The sequence below is a fragment of the Drosophila bipectinata genome, chromosome 3R, assembly GCF_030179905.1.
Source record: "Drosophila bipectinata strain 14024-0381.07 chromosome 3R, DbipHiC1v2, whole genome shotgun sequence".
Lineage (NCBI taxonomy): Eukaryota > Metazoa > Arthropoda > Insecta > Diptera > Drosophilidae > Drosophila > Drosophila bipectinata.
The window spans coordinates 12,017,219-12,036,964 of NC_091739.1; the positions used below are offsets into that span (position 1 = coordinate 12,017,219).

At 43.2% G+C, this 19,746-nt stretch overlaps 2 protein-coding genes across 5 annotated transcripts; both read left to right on the forward strand.

Moving 5' to 3' along the window:
• The first annotated feature begins 145 nt into the window (after positions 1 to 145).
• alpha-Man-IIb (alpha-Mannosidase class II b) lies at positions 146 to 19,591 on the forward strand. Of its 4 annotated transcripts, XM_017247827.3 has the most exons (6): positions 5,273 to 5,592; positions 5,650 to 5,700; positions 12,396 to 12,818; positions 12,876 to 14,877; positions 14,937 to 15,480; positions 17,684 to 19,591. In XM_017247827.3, the coding sequence occupies exons 3-6, from the start codon at positions 12,453 to 12,455 to the stop codon at positions 18,447 to 18,449; spliced, it is 3,678 nt and encodes a 1,225-aa protein (XP_017103316.2). In that variant the 5' UTR covers positions 5,273 to 5,592; positions 5,650 to 5,700; positions 12,396 to 12,452; the 3' UTR covers positions 18,450 to 19,591. The 4 variants fall into 4 exon arrangements, with proteins under 4 accessions (XP_017103315.2, XP_017103316.2, XP_070138254.1 ...); XM_017247826.3 differs by lacking the exons at positions 5,273 to 5,592; positions 5,650 to 5,700 and adding an exon at positions 146 to 624; XM_070282153.1 differs by lacking the exon at positions 5,650 to 5,700.
• PGRP-LE (Peptidoglycan recognition protein LE) lies at positions 15,916 to 17,621 on the forward strand. Its single transcript, XM_017247833.3, has one exon. It carries the CDS (start codon positions 16,211 to 16,213, stop codon positions 17,243 to 17,245), a length of 1,035 nt encoding a protein of 344 aa, XP_017103322.2. The 5' UTR covers positions 15,916 to 16,210; the 3' UTR covers positions 17,246 to 17,621.
• Positions 19,592 to 19,746: the final 155 nt, after the last annotated feature.

Genomic DNA, 19,746 nt, shown 5'->3' on the forward strand with positions numbered 1-19,746 from the left:
AGTTAAATTTTATGGTTCGATTTCTTGGGTAAATTTCTGTTTTTATTATAAGCGCCATAAATGTTTAAATTTGTCGAGGTTGCCAGATGTCGCACCGTAACTAGTGTGGCATCGCCATCTCGGATGCAAAAGAAAAAAACTGACAAAAAAAATAAACACTCCGGAGCAACAACAACGCGAGCTCTCGCTAAAAGTATTAAATTGTCAAAGGATAATTAGTTTAATTTATTTATTTTTTTATTTATAAACATATGAGAAGCCTGAAAGCTTCTTAAAGTGAAATAAAAGAGGTGGAAATATGATTTTTTAGTTCAGAAACGAAACGACAACAGCGCGTCGCGTATTTATTGATTCGCAAAGGCTAATTTTAAGCCATAACCCAAGTGCTAACTAAACAATAAAAACTCAATAAAATTTAAATAAAATCTTGGCTAAAAAATCAAATATAATTGATGTAAAATTTAACAAATCTATATAATTATTAAAAATTAATTATCATTAGCGTGGGTGAGAGAATACGCGTGTTCTTGTGAGCTCCTTTTAAGGATTAAAGTAAACACCGCCTGGTATCTGTGTGTGTGTTTGCCTGAAAAAAGTTATTAACAAAATCTGGTTTCAAAAAAGGTGAGAAAATGGAAAATTACTTTCTTAAAAAATATTTTCTTATCCTGTTGTAATGGTTTTCATTGAAGAAACTTTAATCGAAACCAATAAAATGATGTCTTAAGCCAATCACCTCACACCTGAGACTGCCGATCTGCCTGTCTCTCGAGTCAAGATGGCCAAAAATACAGAAAAAATAAGAAAATAAAATCGGAGCAGACGTCTGGCGCTCCTTAACAAATTGTTACAAAATTGCAATCGCAAGAGGAAGCAGAAAACGGAACAGGTGGGGGGGAGCAGAGGCGTAAGCAATGGGGGTTGCTGAAGAACCAAGAATATATATCCAGTAACTAATAAATTCTAAGACTAAGGATTAATATTTATAAGAATATTTATATTATATTTTTAAATAAGATATTAATAAAATCTTAAAATGGTATCGTTTTGGAAATCCTTAGAATCCGCCACTGGGCCAGATCCCCCCTTTGGCTAAAGATATCGAGAAGTCGGCTGGTGGCTTCTTTAATTTATGCAGCTCATCTTTATTTAGCCCGCCTTGCGCTTACTTTATATGCCCATTCATTGAGAATCTTTTCAGATCAGATCCGAAACCGAGGAGCGAAACCCGTTTGTGCCTCTGTTGTGGCATGCAATTCGCTTTTATTTGTGTGCCCTGTGTGTTGTGTGTTGTTGGCATTGTATAATTCAATTTAAATTGATTTTTTCATTGTGAGTGGTGTTGCTGTTGTTTCACTTTTCTCTGACGAGTAGTGGGGTTGGCTTTCTATTCTGTTCTAGTGTTTATTTTGTTTATTTGGCCATTCTATCCATCTCTTTCTCAAGTGTTTGTTCTCTCCTTGTCTGTTCTTGAACCCCAAACCAAACGGACTAGTCCACAAAATCTCCCATACTAAGCACCTTCAGGTGTGGCTCGTTGTTTTTACAACGCCCAGGTGCTAATTGGTAGCTTGAGGTTTTTGTTTTTTCATCTAATATTTTTCAATCAATAATATATCTCTACTAAAAGCACTTATTTCTCTCAATGCATTCCAAATCGCAGGTTCCCAAGAACATACATAAATAAATCTATCCATTCGAGTGTTTAGTTTTTTGCGTGTCGGATCGTTGGATTTAGTTATTCGCACTAGCCCGATTAAGATCTAGACACGAGAGATGTCGAGACCCCAGCCCCATATCGGTTCACATGCTTGATGGTGACTCTATTTGCTATTTTGTTGGAGCTTGGAACTTGGGGCTTTGGGGCTAATTTGCAATTTATAAACATTAGCCATTTTAATCGGGAATGCCAGGGCACGTTGGCTCCCATCCGAATCATTCGCCTCATTTGCATCGGCATTCCATTTAGGTGTCAGGGAGGAGGCCCAAGATACTTGAATATTTCTATAATCATAACAATCGATCGATCATCAAATGTAATGGCCTCGAAATCGTCGCTCGTCGTTGGTGGTCAAGTGGTGGGCCAATGGAGCTGAAAAGCTCTTTTCGCCGGCTGCCTCGCAAACTTGGCCGGTTCATTGACTTCCTTCCAGCCTGGGGATGATGCGGATGGACGATGACGAGGACGGAACCGCAACAGTTACACCAGCGACAACAAAAGCCCCCAATAAAACCAACAAAAGCTCTGCCACTTGCAGTCAACAGCTGGAAAAAACAACAAAAAAACCAACAACAATCTACCACAAAAAATTAAACCAACAAAAAACAAGGAAGGAACAAGTGCAGCTGTTGATACCCTTTCATGGATTATTTTTGGATGAAGAAACAGGTGTAGCCAAGGGTTAATGACGTTTTTAAAGAAAACCTTTGTTTTAGAATGGAATGCTTGTTACGTTTATATTTTCTAGACAAAATAGTTAGTTCTTTTACCCTTTCTTAACACATTAATTATTTGAGCTTCCTTTTCTGATTATAGAAATGAGTCTTAAATACGTAATACCCCTTGGTAGGGTAAAAACCAAAACAAAACCCAAACTGCTACTAAACGAAACAAGATTTCAATGCAGGAATCTCCATTACAAATGTTGCGGTTGTTATTGTTGATGTTGTTGGTGCTACCATGGCCTGGTTGACGTTCCTGGTCGGTTACTGGTTGGTTGGTTGGATGGCTTTTGTCAACTACCGTTGGAGCTATGGGATGTGCTCGGGATTGTGGCCAAATCCGTTGGGGGCCCCTTGAAACTCTTGACTGGCAATTTGACAAACGCTGCACGCACTTGGCCAGAAAACAAGACTTTTCCACCGTTGCTGCACGTTGCACGTTGCACGTTTAGGCCCAAGTGGAAAACTCAAATGTCGCTTTGGCTTCGAGTACTGTTTCTGGGACTGGGACTGGGATGCAATTGACCTGCAAAGGAAGTGGGTAAAGAGGGGTTGAGCGAACGGACGGAAAAGTCTGGGGGGCCAGTCCGCAAAAACTCGTTCGTTCGAGTTGATTTGGCATCTTTGTATTCATCTTGTGGTTCAATGAGTCAGCTCCAGTCCAGTCCGCATTTTCGATGCTTGACACAGCAGCGTTCTGCCTTTCTCTCCAAAGCCCCTTTCGCCAGAGCCCCTTCTTTATTTTCGAATCTCTGCCCTGAATCGGTTTGGCCAACAGATGCCATTTGGCAGGCAGGAAAGACCAGGAGGTGGGACTCCAGCGAGAAAGATAAGCAGATGTTCTCATTGAAAATTCAACTTTTATGCGGCATGCGGCAGAAATTATTAATATAATAAAATGAATTAAAACTTTTTAGACATCTGTCTGGCGTTGAAGGCAAGGGCTCTTCAGATGTCTCTTCAAAAATGATTGATTTCGAAATTAAAGAACCATATTCCGCTTTCAAGTTCTAGAAATAGATATAGTAGGGCTATTTTTATGGCCTGCTATATCTATCTATCTATATCTATCTTTTATGATAGTCCTATTTTTATAGTTCTTTATATTCTTTGTTGGAAGTATCTTATAATTAGCGTCCAGCTCTCAGCTTGGGGTCTCTGTAATTCGTACATATCTGCTAATTTCTTCACTTGCACTTGTTAGGTTCATCATAATCAAAAGTTGCAATTATCATCATCTTGTCTGGTGCCCTCTTCAGTGTCTTCTTGCCTCATTTGCGTGGGCTTTACAGACCAGACCCCCGACCAGACCCCCGACCAGACCACAGACCAGGCCCCAGACCAGACCGAGAACAACTTTTTCAAGGGCCTGTGCCAATTCTTGGCTGCTCTCTTTTCTGACTTTGTTTTGTTTGCCATTCTGGGGGTCTTGGTTCTTACGTCTTTTATGGCTGCTTTTACTTCGCAATCAATAAACAACGACCTTTATTTTTCATCCTCTCCAGCTTTTCACTTTGTTTCGCGTTTGAGCCTCAAAGTTACTGGATTCTCCAGTGGATTCGGGATTCCTTTGTCTTTTCCGTTTACGGGGAGCTTATTCGCCACTCGAGGCAGTCAGCCAGCCAGGGCCTCTTGAGATGCACTACCAGCCAGCCTCTTGCCACCTGCCGTCTGCCACTTGCCCCAGCTCTGGGATTTTTTCAACGTTAATTGCTCGTCGGGAATCGGTTGGGGAAGATACAGAAAGGTAGTTAAAGGTTTAGGCCTCTTTGGAAGAAGAGTAACAGTCTTCTTTGATTTTTTTATAGAAGCTTTAACATCTGTTAGTTATTAAGCGAATGGGAGGGACATTTCTGACTCGTGTTATAGTCAGAAATTAGGATCTCCATTAGTTCGCAGATTAAAACGATTTCAAAGTAAAGATTTCCACGTTAAGGCTGCCAGGAACTTAAAATTAGTTCACCAAAAGCCTATAACGTTCAAGAACTTTACAACAAAATATTCTAAAATTATTATTATAATCTTACTAGACTTTAGCAGAGACTAGTCTTGAAGGCAAAGACCTTAAACCATTAAAAATATTGATTTAATTTCAATTTTCTTCCGAATTTAATCACAAAAAGAAACTGGAATAATAAATAATTACATCTCTAGCAACTAGACCCAAAAAAAAGACGGCTTATTTAGGAAATATTTCCTTTTTACAAACAAGGAACCAGCTGGATCCTCTCCTGCTCCTTCCACCAGTTGTAAGACAAAATAATTCCAGCTACTGGCAACCAAAGAATGGCTAAAGGAGTGAGTTCTGGAACACCTCCGCATTCCAAGGCGTACTTGGCAAGCAGATGGGGGAAGGGATTGGGTTGTTGGGATGTCGGGTTGGGATGTCGATGACGGCGCCGACAAAGCAAATAAAACCCAAAGGTATCTGCAGAATACTCAAGGAAAATGAATAAAATATCAGAGATACCCAGAAATAATCTTAAATTGATTCCCATTAAGTGTTGGTTCTTTCTTGATATTATATGTATATTTTTTTAAAGAATTAACTTTTTCTTAAGGCCCTAACTTTCTTCTCCCAGCCCCGCTAACTTTAATTGAATTTGTTTCTAAAATATGAGGTTATGATTTAATTTTAAAAAACAATCCAGACATTTCAGTGGCAATGTCTGGAGTTGGTAGCACCGCCAGCTAAGGAGAGGGAAGCGACCCCCACATGGAGGGGATTTCGGTGGAGCTGCAGCCGGCTGCTGGCGAGCCGACGTGACCCGAACACCGGCCGAACGAACTCAGAGCCGCCCTGGCTCCCTGACGATACTGGAGCTCAGTTGCGTTTTGTCGCTGGCAGAGGGCGCTTCGCGAGCTCCTCCAGGCTGCTACGGGCTTTGATCCTTTTATGTTCGCCGGTCCGGGACGACGCGAGTGGAAAAGTACATGAAAGTTTAAAGGAGGGTGGTGTTCTACGACCAGGAGATACGAGTGAAGGGTCAACAATAGCATTGTCTCTAATTACGAGAATCCCGGTGCCAGAGTGCCAATAAAAAGGATTCACTTTGCCGTGCATTCATTTAAATTACGGTGGAAAGAAAGGTGGCAAAACTTTTCACTACCGGGTTCCCGGGAAACAAGGAGTAACTTCTAGTCCTGTGTGTGAGTGTTTGTGTGTGTGTGCGCGCACTGTGATTTATGTGTTTTGTCCTTGTTCAGCGCCAGGACGCTTGCAGGACGATTTTTTTTCTCGCCATCCCGGTTTTGTGTGTAAGTTTATGTAATTGACATGTAAATTGTAGTTTATTTTTAGGGAAAACAATGAGAAATGAAAGGCTACAGTTGCCATTAGGGTTCCTTACAATTCATTATTGATTTATGTCTGTGATTAGTAGGATATTTTGATAAAAATATACCGCTAGACCCGCATTTTGAAATAGAGTAACTTATGCCTATGATGGTCTTGATTGATTCAAAGTTATAAAATATTTTTTTTCCCAACTTTCTGTTAGTGATATCAATTCCCTGACTTTTTTCCCAACCGGTAACTAAAGTTTACCATATAATGTTTCCTTTGAGAGTCGGGTTACACCGGCTTTGCATGCCACACGCCTGCCTCGTCGATCCCTGCCCCGGTCCCTGCCCCAGCTTGTCACTTAAGTGGGCCCGTGTATCGATTACCTCGATAAGTGTATTTTCTCGTTGTCGTGCCACTAAAATTAGCCTGTCGGACCCAGGCAGCAACCGACCCCCAGCAAAGACAAGGCTTCGATTTTAACTCCATGTGGTTATTATTTATTTTCATTAGTTTGTATAGGCCCGGACTTGGGGATGGCGTGCTGTCAATTTTCCGGTGGCAGGTTTTTGGGCTGTGGCCATGTCATGTCGTCATGCAATCATATCGCTTTACCGCATAAACCGACTCGCACAAATTCATATCATCCGATCCTCCCCCGGTGGAGGGATGTATGTAGATCCTCCAGCCCCTGTCTCCTGCCTCCAGCTGCCTCCAAGCTATGGCCATTATCCAACGGTGGCTAATGATGCGTGACAAAAGCTGGCCAGAAACGTATGGGACACGTATGAGTTGCCGCTGATGGATGAATGTTTCAGTTAGCTCATTATAGTACTATTGGATAACCAACACTTCTAAGCTCGGATTTTGGCTTTTTTGTTGGCTAAATAGTGCAGAACCCAGGTCGGGGCTGATGGTCATCATTGGACATTGATATTCTGTGTTTCTTTTAGGCGGTGATTAGTGACCCAATTGCTAATGACATGCCATGGGATTTGGGCTTAAAAAAGTATTCAATAAAGTATGATTCAGAACTTATAGATTAAAATAATAGCTATAATAAAAAATATAATAAAAAATCATCTAGTTTCCGTTAAGACCTCTCAAGTATATACTTTAATTATCCCCCTTTTTGGCCTCAAAAACCTCAGGGCTCTCTAATTAGTTCATACTTTAAACAAACAGTGAGTCTGAACTTTTATTTCTTTGGATAAACAAATAGTTACAATGGTATTGTTAGACCCATTTCACACCAGAGAGAGACCCTATCTTGGGGGGATCTGTGTCAAGTCAACGGCTCACTCCCAGTTCCCACAACCCCGCCTCACGGATTATTTAACCCATATTTACTTACGTATATGGGATACGATTGGTAACTGTAAACCTGGCCAACAACCGCGTACATGGCCTGTACGCATTTTCCCACCATTTAGCCCACCTGAAATTGAAACGAAAAATTTCATAACCAAAGCAATAAGCGGCTGCTATTGTTTGAGACTCCCCTCCCCAGTCTCCGTCTGTCTAAAATGGCAAACAAAAACAAGAATTAATTTTCATTTCATTTTCCTTAGCGGCAAACAAAGCAAATTCTGCGGCGAAAGACCTTCTCCAGCACACAATGTAAAAAGTCTCACGTTCCTGGAAAAAAAAAATAAGAAAAAAAGAACCAGCATTTTATGAGGCGACTTGTGCTCCAATGCTCCATTGCTCCAGTGCTTTGTCAGCGTTTATAGCATTTTATAGCTTTCGGCGTTAGGGTCTTAGCTCAAGCCATATCAATAAACTAATGTGGATATGGAGCTCGAATAGAATCGCAAATGGCAGTCGAGGGATAACCAGGATATGTGGAATTAAAATGTGCAATTTAGTTTATGGCTTCAGAGAGGGTAATTAAAATGGAACAGGATATATCCTGATAATGTTATTAATTAAAGCCCAATCCACAATCAATGGGTTTTCAATTTTAAGCTAATTAAATAAATGCAAATATTTACAGAGCTGTGAAATAAAATTAATTAGCATACTTTGGTTGGAAAGTTGCTGACCAAAACGTGAAATGTTACGGAAAATGCGGTTATCTGACTCGGCCCGAAACGATATTATTTGCGGTTGATATGGATGATTGTGGATATCTGTAGAAAATCATTAATAAGTGGGGGAAATCAATTGGATTCGCCTAATTGGCGAAACATACGGAGCCATAAAGCATGGATAATTTGATTGATGTTCAAGTGTCTGGAACGGAAGTGCTTCCAACGCGTACACTTGTATCACCATAGTATCGATGGGCCACTTTTCCGCCATCAAGTGCCGACATTAACCAATGAGTTGTGATTGGCTAACAACCGAAACCGCTAAAGTCCAAGAGAAATCAAGCCAAGAGGAGGAAACTGCAACGATCTAGGGGATCTAGGTGAGTGTTAGCTGGGAGCTTCCTGGTGCTCTTGGGGGGGAGTTATGTTATGGAAACCCCGCAGATATGAATGTCGTTGTTTCGCCTTTCGCAAATTGCTTTTTTCCCGTCGACATTTAATCAACAAACAATCCCTTTATGGTCTGGCTGGTCCGTGCTTTTGGCCAAGTTTATGGGCCCGGACTTTAATGTTGTTGTTTCGTTGATGCCTTTTTGTCCATATGTCACGAAGTGAGTAACTGTGAATTCTAACTGGGCCGGGCTAGCTTGGAGGTTCTACTTGTCTAACGGCTTTCGGTTCTGTATACCCCGAAGCCCCCCACATTTCTCCACTCGGTTGGTTGGGCTCCCATTGACATGGGTGTCGGTGGAGAGGGAATACTGCATTTGGAGTTCTTTTAACAAAACATTTTTTTTGTTGTTGTGCTTCCATTTAGTGAATTGTGGTTGTCGAGTGGGTGAGTCGAGGGTTTTAAACACAAACTAGAAAGAGTTAAAATTTAGAACTTTACCTTAAAGGGCATCTTATAAATACACATCTAAAGCATCGCAATTATTTTGCAATATTACACAACCCTTCATTTAATTATCCGGGAATTCTGAGAAGCAAACCAGAACCAGTTCAAGTTAATTATATAAACATTTTCATTCTAATTAATGACTATTTTCAGTTATGCAATTACCGGCACATGCTCGGAGAGCAAACAACAAATCTCTCGAGAATTCTAAAGAATTCAAATCTTGGTGAAAAGTAACTTAAATTAAGTAGAAACCCTATGTTTTAGCTCCACACTTTGTATAGTTAAAAAGCAATTATGAATTATAAAAACAAAATTGGAACAATCTTGATTTCAACATCTCTGCCGACAACTTCCTTTGGCTAGAAGCCGCTCTGGAGCTATCGCCCCCAAACAAATTGCCATAATTCTTGGTTCTTAGTTTTTGGTTCGCTGGCCATGCTAATGGCTTATATCTGGGCCTCCGGATGGGCCCAAGTTATTTGAATTTTTTGTGTGTCTCAGACACAGATTATGGTATAGGGTGGGCACATGCCAAACCCACACGCTCGACTGGCGGCTTAACCGCCGCATTACTCATGCTCATCTGCTCCGGAAAATTGCCATAACTGGATGTGTTCGCCCTTTTGTGACCCCCGACTCTCTCTGGAGGCCCTTTAGTGCAACGCTAGTTTCTTTAATTAAAAAAAACGCCAAAGTCTTTCTAAAGTTCCCGGGTCCTACAAAGTGAACCTCAGCTGCCATTCCCAAAAGTCCAAAGTCAGAGTTGAAATTTCTGTGTGTTTTTATTTGCCTTAATTTTTTTTGGGTGGTTTGGGGGAGGGGAAACTTTTTTGTGTTGGGCTCTAAGAAAACAGCTTTTAACCGTTTCGAGTTGGCTGAATGGCCGAAAGGAAAAAGGGTTGCCTTCAGCTGCAGCTGCAATTTCCGTGCCATTTATGCAAACTATTGTTCTTGGACTTGTTGTTTTTGGCCAACTCCGACTCCAACTCCAACGCTTACCATTTTTGAACTGAATTTACGTTCACACTTTTGCCTTCTATTTTCTTTTTTTGGCTTCTTTTGTGGGCCTGGTTTTTTGGGTTCTTTAGGTGACTGGCATGACTTTCAATTAACTTTCTGAGCGAAACTTTTAATTAAAAGGAAATTAAATTGTTTTAATTTAAAGGTGTTTGGAATGGCATGTAAATGGCAATAGAAATAAAGAATTTTTCTCTTTAAAGTTTAAACATAAAAACCAAACATCACATCGGGAGTGCAACATGTACGGTTCACACACGACTCCTATGTCAGTTTACAGAATAATAAAAAAAATTGGCAAACAACAAAGTTTACAATTGATTCGGAGTGCTTTCAGAAAAGTTTTCTGAACACAAAACTAGAAATTTGGTTGGGACGTGGAGGACGTGTGTGAAGGCAAAGCAAGCCAACCAATCAATATATCAGAGCAACAATGAGATACAAGTTGGAGGAGTAGACTAGGGCTACCCATTATTCTGGAAAATATTTTAACAAATCCTAATGAATACTTCTATATCATTTTATTTCGAAATTTTTAAATATGGTAAAAAATATAAAGACTTAAAGCCTTAAATCCTTTAAGCCCTGTACTCTTCTCAACTATCAGGTAGCAAGGATATCCATTTGCATTGAAAACACATCCATCCACGTGGGTCCTTGCAACTCGAAACGAAATTAAGCTTCCTGAGACGAGGCGTCAAGGGGTTACAGGTTAAAGGACGTGAAGGGTGCAAACAAGATGCAGAGAGAGGTGGTATCAGGCGGGAAAACTGACTTTGTGAGTTGGGTTCTCTGATGTCCTGATGTCCTGATGGGACAGAAAAACACGCACACGCCCGCAATCAGGATAACAGGAAACAGGGCACTAACGGAAAGAGAAGAGCAACAAAAATCATTTTCCAACTAGAAATTATATTGTGCAGAAGAAGGAGGTAACTGACGGGAAGAAATGGCATGAAAAAAAAGGATAACATGGCAACAACTGAGGCAAAGGATGCCCCAAAGGATGCTACGTGTTGACTCCCAGACGAAGGTTGTCATCTATTCAGAGAATACAAAAAGGTTGACAGAGTGCAATTTGCAATGGAATCAAATTTGCCAGAAAGTCTCCACAACATTCGTGATGATAGCCAGAAATTTCGAGTGGAATTCATTCTTAACAAGATGCACTGTAAAATAATAGAGAAGAGTGAAGAAATCCTAAAAGGATTACTCAATAAAATCAAATAAGTAGTATATATTTTCTTCCTGTTTATGATGCCTGATAAGGGTCAAGGACAACTTGTTTTGACTTACTTTTCCCGGAAGTTATTAAGCTTGTTGGTTGGTCGGAAGGAAGTGAAAATGTTGGACTAATTGAAATAATTGAAGCGCACACTTGGGTCGAGGAAACTTTTCCCGAATCAAGGATCTTTAAATGTAGTCCTTTCCTCGACCATTTCCAGAGAGCTTAAGCTTTGGTTTCGCACTTTGTTGAAGACTCTTTCACGGAAATGGATGTGCCTCTGGGGATAGAAGGGGCAAAAACGATTAAATTACCATGCCAGTGGTTTGTAGAGGGGGAGTCTGTGGCTAGTGTTTTGCATTCTGTTCGTTGTTCCACTGGGTGACAGGTGCGGGCTTGTGGCATCCTCACTTAATGTCCGCTGATTAGCATACGAGCTGCACAGTTAGTGGGGGAGGCACTATCTTTTATTTTGTAAGCTCCCCTTCTGGCTAATTGAATGCGAAACCTGCACTGCCGGCCCTTAAATGGCTTTTAAATTTTTAATTAAATTTAATGCAGTATTCATTGGCGAATTGGGGCGAGAGATAATGCTCCTGCAATGCATGTCGAACAGAATTAAAAACATAAATTATCTCCCAACAAACGAAAATAAATCATGTGCAGCCGTGCAAATTGTTTTATGGGCTTTTTTCTGGTGGTGTTGGCTTTTTTTTCACAAATTACACACATTTTTGTTACGGACTATTAATTTATTTGTCCGCAGAGGACTGGCACTAAGTTCCAGGAGTGGGCGAGGTCGTTGGCTAAAACTTTTCACCAAACTATGCAATAATTTCATCATTGCAAAAAGTTCTGCGAACATGTGAAGAGTTTTTGATTGAGTTTTCAGTTTGCACAGTTCGTTTAGTTAGTTTGACTTTTGTTTGCCAGAAGAACGTACATATAGTATTACTCACATGTTAGTAGGTTTAGTCCTGCTGACGTTAGTTTGAGAAACCTTTTAACTTTGAACTTATTCACGCCTTCAAGGAAGACCATATCCGGCAGTTAATCCACTTCCTAATCCAGAAAACATAAAAATTGATGCATTGTTTTAAACATTTCGACTATGCCTCCTAAGAGCATCTAACCGTAGGGACTTTATTCTAATATCCCTGTATCCCCCCAGTAATGCTAATGCTTCCGAACCAGTTATGCATTCTTTACACCAGGCCCCAGGCAGTGCGCCCTCCTTCGTCCTTGTTATGCTTTAATTAAATTCTAAACGAAACTTCCTGCCCTCGTCCTGGCCTGCATGAAATATTCAAACACTCTTGCGGCAAGGACAGCCCAGACAGGATTAGAGCTGCAAAAATAAAATCACTACAAGGATTAGGCTTGGAAGGGAAGCAGAAGGAGGGCAATAGCTTGCTGTAAACATAAATTGTTTTTATTTATTGTGCTTACATAAGAGATTATTTTATTTTTATGATCTTTTTCTTATATTTCCAGATGTAGAAATTAAGTTACGAGGAAGAATTAGTGAGAGTAACTAGTCCACTTACAAGGATGTCGTTCAAACTATTCCGCCGCGGCTCGGCGAGATGCATTGGCCTCCTGTCGGCCTTTGTGACGATCCTCCTCTGCCTCTACTACATCTCCATTGGCCAGCCCAATCCTGCGCCCATCACCGGCACTGGCCCGCCTACAGCAGCCCTGCGGGGCTCGCCAATCAACGGCCTCTCTGCATTTAGCGTGGGAGGAGGTTCCTCCTCAATGCAAGTCCCTAAGACGCACGTCAGCATCCCCTCAAATACGAGGAGAGTCTCCCAGGAGGACTTCACCAACCGGCAATGGGGCAACAAGTGCTATGAGCTGCTCCAGAGCGACACCAACATAACAGCCAGGGAAGAGCACAGCAAGTTTGACTTTCAGGTGAGAAAGTATAACTAGAGTTTGGTTCTAAAACTAATATCTTATCTTCCCTTTCAGCCCGAGTGGATGCGCTCCAAGGAGTATTGGGATCGTGGCTTCGAGGAGCGCTTCGAGGCCCAGAAAAAGGACAAGCAGCGACCTCCACTCAAGATCATAGTGGTGCCGCACTCCCACAACGATCCTGGCTGGCTCAAGACATTTACCAACTACTTCCAATCGGACTCCCGGCAGATTCTCAACCTGCTGGTGACCAAGATGCAGGAGTACACCGACATGACATTCATCTGGTCGGAGATCAGTTTCCTGCAGCTGTGGTGGGATCAGGCTCATCCCACCAAGCAGCGGGCTCTGAAGCGACTGATAGACTCCGGACGGATAGAGATCACCACCGGAGGATGGGTGATGACGGATGAAGCGAATGTTCACATATATCCTATGCTGGATCAGCTCATCGAGGGACACCAATGGCTGAAAAACAACCTAAACGTTACCCCGAAAGTAGGATGGTCCATCGATCCTTTCGGGCATGGGAGCACTGTGCCCTATTTGCTCTCCGGAGCCAACTTCGAAGGAGCAATCATTCAGAGGATTCACTACGCCTGGAAGCAGTGGTTCGCCCGCCAGCAGTCTGGTGATTTCATTTGGAAGCCCTACTGGAGGAGCCGGAGTGGCAGTGACAAGGGCAGCCTCCTCACCCACAACATGCCATTCGATATATACTCGATCAAGGGTTCCTGTGGTCCCCACCCGTTTATCTGCTTGAACTTTGACTTTCGGAAAATACCCGGTGAGTACACGGAGTACTCGGTCAAGGCGCAGTTCATCACCGACGACAATCTGGAGTCCAAGGCACAGCTTCTCCTGGAGCAGTACGCCAGAACTGCGTCTCTGTTCCCGCACAATGTGGCCCTTATCCCGGTGGGCGATGATTTTCGTTACAACAAAGAGCGTGAGGTGGACCAGCAATACCAGAACTACAAGAAACTGATTGACCACATCATGGCCAACAAAAGGCTGTACAACACGGACATCCGCTTCGGCACACCAAGCGATTACTTCGAGGCCATCAAGGAACGAATGAAGGAGCATACCCCAAGCTTTCCCAGCTTCAAGGGCGACTTCTTCGTTTACTCGGACATTTTCTCGGAGGGCAGGCCAGCCTACTGGTCGGGCTACTTCACCACCAGACCATTCTACAAGCTTCTGAGCTCCGAGCTGGAGCACCAGCTCAGGTCCACCGAGATTCTATTCACCCTCGCTTACAACACTGCTCGTCAGGCCAAACGTGAAAACGCCATAAAGATTTATGAGAAGAACTACGAGCTGATCATCAACGCCAGGCGAAATCTCGGCCTGTTCCAGCACCACGATGCCATTACTGGCACTTCCAAGGCGGCGGTGATGCGCGACTATGCCATGCGGTTGTTTGAGAGCACCCAGAACATGGTAAAGATGCAGGAGTCCTGCATGGAACTGCTGCTGCAGAAGGGTACACCGCGGCATCATGGCTTCCTCTTGAGCGAATTCGAGCGGGACAACTTCAACAAGCTGCCCCGGAAAATGCCCATCCAGATGGTGAGCGGCGATGACTCCACACCCACGACCACGGCTGCTGGAGGAGGAGCAGCGACTGCCGGATCTGTGGGCAGCTTCATTATGTACAACTCTCTTGCCCAGAAGCGTCTTGAAATAGTCACGTTGCGGGTTCAGCATCCGAATGTGAAGATCCTCAACGACCAGGGCGTGGAGTTGAGCCACATTCAGATCAATCCGGTGTGGAACATAGCGGATGCTAACGACCAGGGGCTGGGCACGACTGCCTCGGGAACTGGACGGATTCGCACCTCGACCCGTCAGTATGAGGTGATGTTTGTAGCCGAGCTGGAGCCACTCTCCCTAACCACTTACCGCGTTCAAGTGGACGAGACCAACTACAAGCGGAACGTTGCCACAATATACTGCGATGATTGCACGGAGCAACCTTCAGTAGTATCGAGAGCACCTGGAGAACCAGAACCTTCGTCAGGTGCTGTTTTTGAATCGCGAGCCAAGCCAGCGGGTAAGTTAGTTATCTATAGATTTTAGAGATTCAATAATAAGAGTATCCTCCTCCACCAGGCGACATCCAGCTGGAAAATCCCCACATGCGCCTGCTGTTCGATGAGAAGAGCGGTTTTCTGAAGAGCATCACCCGGAAAAACCAGAAGAAAGAGCTTCTGAAGCCCCTGCAGTGCAACATCAAGTTTGCTGCTTACCGAAGCGCCCAGTTCCACTCCGGAGCGTATCTCTTCAAAACGGATCCCGAGCAGAGCGAGGCGGAAAAGGAGGTGCTCGAAGACGATGCGGACATGCGCATAATTATCACTTCCGGACCCATAGCCAGTGATGTGACCGTCATCTACGGCCAGTTCCTGGCGCACACTGTTCGCATTTTCAACACCCGGACTCACCTGGATGCAGCCATCTACTTGGAAAACGACATCGACTTTGAACCACCGCCCAAGAACCGGGAGACGGAGCTGTTCATGCGTCTGGTCACAAACATAGATAACATTGCTCAGACACCCCTGCCGAGGGATCCGCTCAAGGAACCAGCGGAGCCGGGTCCCATACCCGAACTGCCCATCTTCTACAGCGACCAGAACGGGTTCCAATATCATGAGTGAGTTTTAGATAATAGACAGATATAATATCGGTTATAAATTGTGAAAATCGTCTAAATATTCATACAATTGGCTTTGTCTTTGTGTTCTAAACCGATAAAGATGCATTATTATAACTAGGGATATAGTATATAAGTTGATAAGTATAAATGAACTTAAACAAAAGATTGACACTTATATATGTATACATACTAATTAAGAAAAGTGATTCACTCGCCAAAGTTAGCATATGCGGAAGCATTTCCGAGGGATTCCCCCGTAAAGGTGGTTTTTATTTCATGAATAATAACTATCGGAATATTTATTTTATTATAAATTACACTAAAAACTCGCTTATAATTAAGATATAATTTAAGATTAAATATTTATCGTAAATATGATGTAGGAATTAGCTTAATTATTCTAAACTTTATAATTAATCCCTCGCCTATCCATCGATAAACATATCGATATCGCGTGCAGTGTAAATCTAACATTTAAGTCCAGTTGTCGTTGGTTCTGGTTGGAATACCCCTAACAAATTAGCTGTCAATATCGGCAGAAAAACATACATTTCACCACCAAAGTCAGACTGGCCCAGGTGCCTGCTAATCTTATCGCCCGTGACGGACACTTTGGGAACTTATCGTAACAGAATGTATATTTCCAACACATTTTATTGATAAACAAACTGGGCCCAGTGTTGAGCGCAAGTGATTGGCGAACGGAGTGCTTTTAACCGTCGCTGACATGTCCACCGAGAAGCCCACAACGACACCAGCAGCCACAACGGCCCGGGAACTGAGCCAGGAGCGGACCCGGGCGTGGCTGGACTCCATGGACGACGAAGAGCTGGAGTCCATAACAGAGTCTTCGGTGGTGGATAGCCTGGATGACGAATATTATGACGAGGAGTACGAGCACGGGACCAGCAGCGAGATAACCACAATGGCGCTGGGCACTCAGATTCCCGCCAGCAAGCAGTCCCTGATCAACGAAACTCTCCGCGACCTGATGAACTCCATCAACTCCATACAGACCGTGGGCAATGTCAACATCAGTAACTCCACAAACGTACACATCGGCAACGTGACCAACATCAATGGCAACATCCAAATCATAGCTGAGACTCTGAGACCTCGTCGGGAGCGCCGGAAGGTGTCCGTCACAGAAGTGCCGGCGCCTAGCCAGGACCCGGAAGAATCGGAGGAGCGAGTGTCCTCGGATGCGTTCATCAGTAGCCAAAAGTTTAAAATCCCCAAAGAAATCTGTTCGATAAATCCGCGGCACACTTGGCTGGCCCAAGAACCCATGGAGGAACCAATGCCCCTGAAGCTACCAGTGAACTATGTGGTCATCCTGCACACAGCCACCGAGAGCTCGGAGAAGCGAGCGATCAACGTCCGCCTCATCCGCGACATGCAGTGCTTCCACATAGAATCGCGGGGCTGGAACGACATTGCCTATAACTTCATGATCGGCTGCGATGGGAACATCTACGAGGGACGCGGATGGAAGACCGTGGGTGCCCACACCCTGGGCTACAACAAGATTGCGCTGGGCATTAGCTTCATTGGCTGCTTCATGCGCCGGCTGCCCACCCCGGATGCCCTGAACATGTTACGGAATCTGCTAGCCCACGGCGTGGAGGAGGGCTACATCGCCCCCGAATACCGACTCGTGTGCCACTGCCAGTGCAACTCGACCGAGAGCCCCGGCCGAAGACTGTTCGAGGAGATCCAGACGTGGCCCCACTTCTACAATATCGAGAAGGAGCAACAGTGACAGTGACATTGTCGTCGAACTAATCGGACATGATCGTAGATAACATTATTCTTGAAAAGATAGTGCTACGGCTGAAAGACTTACGTTGGTTTTTTAATTCTTTACGGGTATTTAACACGCAAAGTTGTACGATTTTATTATTAAGTTATAATTGTTAATTTATGTGTGAATTAATAGTTTATTTTTTACAAAAGTTTATGCACCGTTTGAACACAAAATATTGAATAAGAATTGTTATACCGCACATGGATACGTTTACGTTTCTAACAAAAATTTAATTATTCTTTTAAAAGTTTGTTATTTCTACACTGCACTCCTATGAAGTTCAAGAGAAATGAATAAATGAAAAGCAAATGACGATTTTCAAAATTTTAAATCGATTTATTTTACAAAAATAATTTATTTCAAATATTTTCTAAATTATCCTATTTTTTACAGACGCATCAAAGTGCCCGCCATTGGCATCGAGGGAAACTATTTCCCCATTACTTCGGGCGCCTTCATCCAGGACACACGTCTTCGCCTCACCCTGCTGACGACTCACGCCCAAGGAGCTGCCAGCTACGAGCCTGGTCAGCTGGAGGTGATGCTGGACCGGAGGACCCTCTACGACGACTACCGCGGAATGGGCGAGGGCGTGGTGGACAGTCGGCTGACCCGCCACAAGTTCTGGCTCCTGGTGGAAGACATACCCGGGGGTCAGCACGTGGTGCAGCCGCCTAGCTACAAGGTGCTCAGTCAGCAGGCCCAGCATCTGGCCAATACGCTGCGCTACCCGCCGAATCTCTACTTTGTGAATAGCTTGGAGCAGCCGGATTTGGCCGCAACGCTGGTGCCGCTGGTGAAGCTCTTGCCCAAGGGAGCCCTGCCCTGCGACGTGCACCTGACCACCCTGAGGACGCTCTCGGATCCGGAGCTGCAGCTGTTCCCGTCCGCCTCGGCACTGCTGGTGCTGCACCGCCAGGGATTCGACTGCAGCGTCAGTGCCGGCGCTGAGCTCGGTCTGGAGAACGTGTGTCCCTTGTCCAGCAAGGGAATGGGCAACGTCCAACTCGGTCGGTTGGCGCTGCAGACCATCGAGGCCAGCAGTCTTACGGGGATGGAGCAGAAGCCGTCAAAGGAGAGCATACGCTCCCTGTCCGAGATAAGCCTCGAGCCGATGGAGCTGCGCACTTTCAATCTCACGTTCCGCGCGGAAGTGTGAAGCATCTCGGATAGTGGCGGATAGATTCATTGTATTTATTTGTGGCTTAGTTATAGTGATTAGTTTTAAGCGCAGGTTGCAAAGTTCTCAGCTTTATTTAGCTCTCGTCTAAAGTCTGTCTCTCCAACAGTTTTGAAAGTACAAAGCACACGACATAGGTACATTTATAGATACATAGGGTGGGTAGATATTTTTTTTTAATTATTATTTTTTTTTAGTCAATGAGAGTGGAGTAGTCTAGAACTAAGAACAATTTTGAAATCAATTCGTCTTGGAGACTGTGTAATATTTTTAAAATTAATGACCAAAATCAACCATTTTTCATTTGTGATAAGTCCTTCTTGTTCTAACGGAAGCTCGATACTGAATCTCGAGAAATAATTATTATTTTCTGGACAAATCCACCCACCCGAGGCATGAACACAAACACACAGGGAAACCTACAATAGGCCAAAACCAAAAACTCAAAACGACTGCATTCCGTTTAGATAATCTCCCCCAGAAACGTGCAATAATCGCACTAACTAAGCGGCGCGATGGAAATGATGTAGAGTAGCCTAAGAAGTAGCTTGATTTAGATGGAAATATTTAGACAGCATATTAGATAAATTTTCGTTGCGCGATTTGCGTTATTATTGAGTTTTTTTTTAGACTGATTAGCCTAAAGCAGTTGCAAAATTTAAACACACTAATCCCATTCACTATCTCAAGCCTAGACATAATTAAAAAAAAAACTAACAGAATCGAATCGATATATCGAGTGTGAGGCCCTGAAATGTAGGATGTAAGTTTTAAATCAGCAACTTAGTGGGGTAGCGAAAGGATAAGCCAAATATAACATTACATTCACTAGAAATATTGTACATAGTCGTATAGGATTTGCAGGCACGGTAAAAATAGCTCTAATAAACGATAATCCACTTAGGCATAGGCCCCCGGTCGAGACGTATTCTAGGGTCATTCAAATAGTTACTACATTCAATCCAAGCAAGACATCACCCCTAGGATACCGGATGGTGTGGGCAGAGCAGGATAACTAATGACGAACGGATACAAAGGATTTGTGTATTTATTTACGAAAAACTTATTACATTATATGTAATTTTATGGAAACTAAATAATAAAGTATTAAATGAAACCAATTTTAAAGCTCTGATTATATTTAAAGATTAAATAAAGTAACAGGTTTGATTAAATCTAAGCACCTGAAAGTATACTTCAAAAGGCAGAACTCAATGGATAACAATACGATATTCATAAAATATATTATTTTTAAAGTGAGAAATGAATTTAAACT

Excerpts from the sequence above, each read along its gene's own strand:
- alpha-Man-IIb (XM_017247826.3), top strand. The coding sequence starts at position 12,453 with ATGTCGTTCAAACTATTCCGCCGCGGCTCGGCGAGATGCATTGGCCTC. Across the intron at positions 14,878-14,936 it reads ATCGCGAGCCAAGCCAGCGG|GCGACATCCAGCTGGAAAAT; the intron begins GTAAGTTAGTTA and ends CTCCTCCACCAG. Across the intron at positions 15,481-17,683 it reads AACGGGTTCCAATATCATGA|ACGCATCAAAGTGCCCGCCA; the intron begins GTGAGTTTTAGA and ends TATTTTTTACAG.
- PGRP-LE (XM_017247833.3), top strand. The coding sequence starts at position 16,211 with ATGTCCACCGAGAAGCCCACAACGACACCAGCAGCCACAACGGCCCGG.